General features: G+C 44.2%; 1 protein-coding gene across 1 annotated transcript in view; it reads left to right on the top strand.

Annotated features, from left to right (window-relative positions):
- LOC103919323 (peroxidasin homolog) overlaps positions 1-8,126 on the top strand; it is a 48,202-nt gene that overhangs the window by 5,529 nt on the left and 34,547 nt on the right. Inside the window, exon 2 of the mRNA XM_009326818.1 lies at positions 5,177-5,248. Coding sequence (XP_009325093.1) covers positions 5,177-5,248 — 72 coding nt within the window. The remainder of the gene's footprint in view (positions 1-5,176; positions 5,249-8,126) is intronic.

Below are 8,126 nucleotides of genomic sequence, written 5' to 3'. Positions count from 1 at the left end.
AAAATCTAGTGTGCCCATCCCTAAAACTTCAAAATATAAGCAGTGTGGCAGTGCGACAGAGAACAACAGCCTGTTCTGCAGCACGAGGCTCTCTGCATCTGCTCGCTCTTCTGCGTTTCATCCATGATCTTATAATCTGGTTTACTGGTATTTCCATGCTGAACATATTTTCCTTCCTTTTCACCCCTTGAACAGTCAAATCTTGATGTCTTAAGCTGGTACACCCCAAAATAGCCAGGACTTGGAAAAAAACCCAGCCCTGAGCCTCCCTGCGGTCTCCTCATCTGTCTAGCAGAGATGGCAATGCTCAGCTGTCCATGTAGGGATTCGGAGATGAAGGCTGTCATTTATTAAAGCCATTTGGGGACTCGTGTGTGAGAGGGACATTCCTGAGTTGAGGAGCCGATGACAGTGAGTCTGGAAGACTTCATTTCCATCTCAGCAAGGCTGTTTTCCCTTCCTGCCAGGACTGGAGCTGTTTGGCAGGATGGGGGAACCTGCAGAGCCGACTCCGATGTTCTGCGGATCAGTAAGAGAAATGAGCATCTTTCTGATAAATGTTCTGGCTCTTCTTGTATGTGGGAAACTTGACTTAAAAATTGTGTTTAGGATGTCTTTCACACCCTCCCTTCCCCAGGAAACACTGGAAGGAAACCTCAGTGTCTTATCTCTGTTTGTAAAACCACCTTTACTCTCTGTGTCTTTGTTGATAATGATTGAGTGGCTGCCACTTACTCAACCAGTTCTGGGTGAAGTGGTCCAGAACTGCCAGCATCATTGCTGTGCACAAGTTTAGAACACAAAAGATGCTTCAATGAAACAAACCCAGTAATTTCCATGGAACTGCAGTAAAATACCTCTTGTAGCTAATTAACTGCTTAGTTAACATAGTAATACATGATTCTGTAAAAGCCTAAGTAGATTAAAGAGAAGTGGAAGTTTCTTGTAAAAACCATTGATTGTTTTATATGCTAATTGCTGTCAATTATTCAACACAGTGCTTTCAGGAATGATTGTTCTGGGAGGATCAGAAAGACTCCAGTATCATTCTGTAAATACCTGTTTCCCCATCCATTTGCAAATTCTGGCATTCTTGGTAAGCCTCTGCAATGGGGTTAAGAGTTCCCAGAGTCAGAAAAGGTGAGTTATTTCAGTAGCAGATCCTAGATTATCCACGTATTCCAGCCCAGTTTCCTGTCAAAGCTATGGTGCTTTGGCATGAGGGTTTGGTGAGACTTTCTGCTGAGCCAGTCAAACTGGTATTGTCCGGAGGGATCAGTATTGCGTGATGCAGGACTGCTGCTGTCCGAGGCCGCCAGGCACCGTGTATGTGAAGGTAGAAAAGGATCTAGGATCCTTTAGCAGCAGTTATCCCCTTTGTTCCTTGCGGAAAGGTATCTTGTAATCCCGGACTGTTGGCCCTGAAAACATGGGGGAGAGTTAAACCACAAGGGATTTCCTCCCCGCCCTGCCCATTTTGCAAATTCCAAGGTGGAAAGCAGCAGGCGGGAGTGAGGGAGCCCAGCTGCCGGTGCACACAGCAGCTGGACCGGGCTGGCACGGGAGAGGCTGCGTGGTGGGTCCCCGTAAAAAGCACACTTGTTCACGAAAAGAAACTTAAAGTTTCGAGAGTGAGTGCCCTGGGAATAGAGAGAAACAAGCATTTCTGTGTAAGGGGGGACAAACTCTGCAGGGAATGTTCTCAATCAAATACATACAAGCCAGGAATTTCCCAGTGCAGCCCTACATGGCATTCATTATCAGCTAAGCTTCAGGCTAAGGCAAGGTCTGGAGGAAAGAACGCTATGGATGAGCCAAAGTATTGGGGTTTTTTTAATGCATTGGTAAGGAGGAAGATTTGGGTTCCTCTGTGTCTCCAGGGGCTTTCTTTGCTGTGTAGGGACATCCACACTTGTGTCTTTTTACTGCTTTCTTGGATACAGGGAGCAAAATAGTCTAGTCCATCCTTCTGCCTCCAGGGCAGGATCCATGCTACCTAAACCGTATTGTGGCTAATGTCTGTCTCACCTGCAGTCCACCTGAGCGTTTTATTAGCATTACTGTTTAAGATTTCTTAAAAAAAAAAACAGAATCTGCAGTTTTAGTCAGTGACTATTTGCCCTTTTCTATTTGTAGCAATGTTCTGACATGGTTATTGTATCTATGGCTAAATAAGCCATTTCAGTTCTTTTCATTGTCATGTTTTCTAGAATTCAGATCGTTCCCACTGCTTTCCTCTGGATTCTTGCCAGTTAATTCACATCATTTCTTGAAATGAAGTGCTCAGAGTAGACATGCACTGTTCCAGTTCCATTTTTTGTCTGTGGGGAAAGCTGTTGCCTTTGTGTGATGGAGAGAAAACCGGAGAGTGAGCTTTCCAAAGGAGTGCAAGACAGCTGAGGTCCAGGGACTCACTTGAAGGTCTTACCTGGAACAGAAAAAGAAGAAAAATCAAGATATTTCATTAAAATAATAAGCTAAGTTTTATTATATGCTCCTTGGGGATGGTGTAGGGGAAAAGTTCCCGCATGAAACCAGACCCCCATTGCTCGCTCAGCAGTGGGAACTATCAGGAGGCATCTCTCCATCCATGTGCTTCTCAGCAGCAGGAGCACTACGGAGAGATGGTCCAGCCAAGCGACAGCCGTGAGACCTCTGTTAGTGGCACGGGGTCACTCCTGCCAGGCTCTGCAGCCCAGGTTTGCTTTATCGCTCTCGCAGGTGAAGAAACCCGCTGCCTGGGAGGTCCGACTTGCGTAGGGAGCTGGAGACCAGGTGCAAACTTCCACAGCACCAGTTCCAAGGAGTCATTTTCGGCAAGCAACCGATAGCGAAAACAACCCTGGGAGTGGAGGAGCTTGTGGGTTTTTTTTTCTGGGTTTTCAGAGATGTTTTCACTCACCTGTGGTTCTGGCTTTTGCTTTTTGTTTCAACTGTGGAAGCTGTGCGCTTTTATGTGAATGCTGGGATGTGAAGGGTTGCAGTTGTCTTTGTTCATTAAAATAGTCTGATTTTTTTTTTTTTCCCCACCTGCAGCCTGTGACCCAAAGTGGTATTTTACACTTCACTGCCTGCTTCCCACTGCCTTCCATGAGCATCAACAGCTTCAGCCTTGACCCCTGTGTATTTCTTCCGTTTATTTGTTATGTTCCCTATTACCTGTAGCCAGCTGCCTGGACTAATTACACAGCTCTTTACAGCCCCCCAGGGCAGGCAGAGTTGGTGTCTGTACGTTACAGTGTATAAATCAAGTTTGCATTTCTTCACCTTTATTCATGGACTAGGCTTTCCTCATTTCCTTTTAATGAGGCCGTGGAGAATAGTCAGCACCTTGTGCTATCACCTCTGCCAATGTTTAATTGTATTGGGCTTTATGGTGTCAACCGTTGCCTTGAAAAATCTGTACAGATATCCTCAAATTCACATCATCAGGGAAGAGGGGTATGTAACGCCTTCCAACAAGAAAAGCAAGAAACGCCCATTTGAAGCAATGCAAGTAAAGCCAAACACCAGAAAATGTCAAAGGTAACGTTACTGTTAAAAATGGCAATTCCAAAGGGTGATCCTCCGGGACTGCAGTTGGCAGTGGACAAACGGCGCTTGTAAATTACGATTCCAACACTTTTTTTGAAATACTGAAGCTGTGTTCCTTCCTGCCCTCTAACTCTTCTGTGTGCAGTACTTACCACTAGGAAAGGGGAGAGACTTCTCCCTGCATTAGTCTTCTCTTCCCTTTGTTCGGAGTTGAAAAGTTACAGAAAGGAGAAAACACAACAGAAAAGACAACTTCCACTGGCATTCAGTGATAACAAAGGGGTAACAAGGCAGAGATTTAATAGTTCAGTGTAACTGGACTCAAGTAAAAATGCTGTGCATTTTCTGTCTAAAAAGTAAGAAAATCTAGTGGGAATTTTTTAACATAAAATAGCTAGTTTCGCAAACTGTTAAGCTAAAGAAACATTACATCTTAAAATAAGATCAGCTTTACTTACTGTGTATCCTCTTCTTGAGCACTTGCTCAAAGATGTTTCAGCCCCCTTGGATACTCACTGGCAGTTTGAGTTTACAGCTACCTGCGATGAATGCACCTCTTTCTAGCCTTAATTTTATACGAACACGAATCTTGTTGATGCCTGTTATAAAAATAAGTGTTGAACTTGTAGCTATTTGTAGAATTCTTGTTTTAAACTCTGCCTCCAAATGCTTTGTAACTTACCCCCTGAATGACGGGCAATCCAGCATATTTGTGTGTTTTTTCCTCTTAAAGCAAATGCCCTTAAAAGGCTGCCTTAAACTGAGAAATAGCTGCAAATGTGGTAGACCAGGCAGCGTAGGAGAAAAAGAAGCAACTTCATTGTTGTGCTTTGGATAGAAACTAGCAGCAAAAAACATTTGTCAGTCTTTTGCAATTTGTTATAATACACTGGGCCATGGCAGGTGCCAAATCAATGCACATTCCCTATAGAAGTGTTTCTGCTTGGTTAACCAGGTTAAACCACTTAGCTCTTATTTTATTATCTCATTAGCAATCAAAAACCCATGTTTTAGGGCTCCGAGTTGATGTAGTTACATGGACAGCCCTTGAAATTTGCCAGAATCCCCTGGACTCCACTAATTCTAATTGAAGTTGGCACAAATTTGAAATGCAGGCAGCGATAAGCTGTTCTGAGTCTTGGAGCATTGCAGAGCAGAATGTGAAATGCTTATTATATGAGGTTATTTGATCAGATTTAACCATTTTAAGGTAAAGACAACTTTGCTAGGGAGCTAAAAAATGGGTCCATGTGATGATGTGCATTCCTCTACAAATCAGTGTGAGACGCAAATGTAATTGCACATGAAGTCGGGGTGTTGAGCAGCAGACCTTGTCCGGTGTTCATGGAAATGATCACTTGAGTCCTTTCAGTCTTTACTTTTTCTATGAAATTAAAGTGAATTTTGTAAATGTAGGCTTGTCCTGGCTGTTGGCTGGCTTTGCAGACCAGAGTAGACCCCAGCCACCGTCCCCGCTCCTCCTCCGCTCCCTTCCCTGATCTTTGTCTCCATTTCTCCCCTTTGTGTAGGCCTGGTACAATAGACTCTCCCAGCGGCTCTCCTCCCTCCCTCCCGTGGATGATGCTGATTGCTAATGGCTTGTTTATATCACGAGTGCGCTGATTGTATTTTCTGCTTTCAGAGATTTACGTTTCAACCACATCAAGGAGATACAACCTGGAGACTTCAGGAGACTGAAGAACCTCAACACGCTGTAAGTTCCACCCAGTGATCCTGCGGTGAGGATATCCATTTATTACTTACGTTAGTACTATCCCCCATAATGGCTTAAAGATGGCCTTGGTCTTTTAGTTGTTTCAGCCAAGTTGTGCATATCCGCCTAGAGCTTTAAAATTTTCTCTGTTCTACCCTGGATCATGTTTCTTACCCTTTTTAATTAAATGTGCAATTTAATAACTTTCTTTTTGGCAATTAACCTGTCTTTTTAAAAAAAAAATGAAAAATCCTGATGCATACTGTCGCTGCCTGAGGATGTTTCAGCACGTATGGCTTTAGAGTAGACCGTAAAAACAGTTCTGGCCTGTTATCAAGGTAGCAGAGGGATGCATTAAGACCTTCTTCCTTTCCGTGGCCTCCTCAAATGCATGAACCACATTAGTTGCTCTACATGATTTTGACTGAAGTGAGAGTGCATCCTTCCAAATGCCGTCTTGTCCCTATGCCTTGCCCTAGAATAAACGTCTACACCTACCCTACTGCAGATAGGAATGGGAGTAGAAGGCAGTTCCTTTAGTCTTGCATCCCAGCCAGAGCAGGCATGCTCACGTCGGTATGATACACTACTCTTACTAACAAGTTTCTCGCTCTGCTCAAAGGAAATAGTGGGAACCTTTGCTGCTTCTTGCCGCTGTAAGGTTGAGGGTTTGAAGATAGATATGAGTACATCTGCACCGTATAGCCAAGAAGTTGAAAATAAACCAGCTCCCAAATCAGAAACAGAAGCTGTGTCCGCACAGCACTGTGCTGGATGTAATTGGCCCGTTGAGACTCAGATCTGGCTATTTGAGCTGTAACATGGCGCTAACAGCTATAGGATTTCCAGGTCCAAGCTCGAATCTCTCTGCGAAGCAAACCAGCTAGCTTGGGAACCTGTGCTGCACGACAGGCATGCTCAGATTTCCTGGGTTCATAGATTCATGGTCCCAAATGGCAAGAGGGACTCCAGGTTGTTTTTTTCTGTCTGACCTTGAGAGACCTGAAGTCCCTGATCCTGTAAAGATGGCAGTGCTGAAAGAAGGAAGACCCGGGCAATAAGGAATTCAGTCAATTGTAAGAAGTTTTAGGAAGGGTGGGAATACAGCAGGACTTTATCAGAGAGACCTGTTCAATAGCTATCTTTTAAAAATCAAAATTCGCTAAATATTGTGTCACTGTATGTGTGGGACTGATTGGCCAAACCACGACTGCAGGATGCTTCAAATTACCCTGGCCATGCTCATAGGCCCCTGCTCATAGGACAGGTTGTCAACTAGTAGACTGGTAGAAAACTTTATTGCCAACGATGCTGTTCCTCCAGAGCACAAGAACAGCTCATGTTAGTCTCTCAAACAGCACCATGTGGTACTTAATTACCAAAAATAATAGAGAGAAAAGATCCTGAAGATTAATACTGGTGGATTTCTGTCATTCAAGGTAGGGTGAGAAAAGTGACTAAAATATCTAGAGAGAAAATAGAGTCCAAGTCTGCAGCGTTTTACCTTATCACAAAGCTCTGCTGAAGCATCTTGATCTCTGGACCTGCTCTTCCACCCCTGAAGCTCTTCTGAGTCGAGAAAACAAACCGTTCCAAATTATGTCATCTCTGTGTGATGCAGACAGATGTTTGGCAGGCAGCGCGGCAGGACCGCCAGGCTAGTTTCAGCCGAACCCTGGGGAAACTAAGGATGCTGGCAGGCCTTCACTTGGAGAGATGCTCCACCCAACCTGCGGAGCTTTGTAAGAGATCCCAAATTCTGCCCTGCCAGTGCCTCGGTCTAGGCAGGTCCCTGACATCTGCAAGACTTCTGCTTCTTTCTTTCTGACTCCTGCGACTCTGCTTAAGGCTAGATATAGATACGCAGCCTGGCTGAGATGGAAAGACCTGTCTCCCTGTAATACCTGTTTATGCCCCGTGAATTTGTCCAATTCTTTTTGCTTTCTGTCTCCACACCCTCCTGGACAAAGGAAATCAAGGACGGTAAATCCATGAACAGATACTAAAGGGAATAGGCATGAAGGTACCCCCTAACATCCCTAATCTCATGATTATGAATGCCAGGACAGTAAGAGGAACATGTTTGGCACAGACAGTGGGCAGGCTCTCCCTAAATAGTGTCCTATGACCATCGTCAGAGCTGGAATACTAGACTAGGTGAAACACCGCTCTAACAAAATATGGCATTTTTATATTTGAGTTCTGAAGATCAACTGCTTTTGCAAATGAAACCTTTCCATTTAGATAGTACTTCGTATGCTTGGTTGTATTTCTTGGTTTGGCCAGCAAACTGGAAAAATCAGTTATTCTCACACTCGCAGTAGTTAACTCCCACGGATGAGGAGCTCGGTAACTGAATGAGAGAATGTCAGACCTCATACTCCTAAAGCAAATTTCTCTCCAGGAACTTTGATTTGTCCAATTCCCACATCAAAACCGAGAAAAGCTGAAGAATTTGCTGATGTTTCTTAGATGGTAAACTTTTGCCTGAGGACTCTCATAGGCCTTCAAGTGATAAGGAGAATAAATCCTTCGAAATCCCTGAGAGACTTGCTGGGAAAGTTTGGCCAGAATATTTGAAGCGAGAGGTTTGGAGGACAGAGTAGCTCAGGTTCCATATGCAGAGCTCTGAGCTTGCAGCTTTCTGCCATGAGACTTAAATAAATGTTCCTATGGTAAACTTTTGCCTGAGGACTCTCATAGGCCTTCAAGTGATAAGGAGAATAAATCCTTCGAAATCCCTGAGAGACTTGCTGGGAAAGTTTGGCCAGAATATTTGAAGCGAGAGGTTTGGAGGACAGAGTAGCTCAGGTTCCATATGCAGAGCTCTGAGCTTGCAGCTTTCTGCCATGAGACTTAAATAAATGTTCCTTAAGCA

The sequence above is a fragment of the Pygoscelis adeliae genome, unplaced genomic scaffold (assembly GCF_000699105.1).
Source record: "Pygoscelis adeliae isolate BGI_AS28 unplaced genomic scaffold, ASM69910v1 Scaffold286, whole genome shotgun sequence".
NCBI classification, from domain to species: domain Eukaryota; kingdom Metazoa; phylum Chordata; class Aves; order Sphenisciformes; family Spheniscidae; genus Pygoscelis; species Pygoscelis adeliae.
Note: the sequence above shows the minus strand (reverse complement) of the source record. Positions and strands in the feature narration are given on the sequence as shown.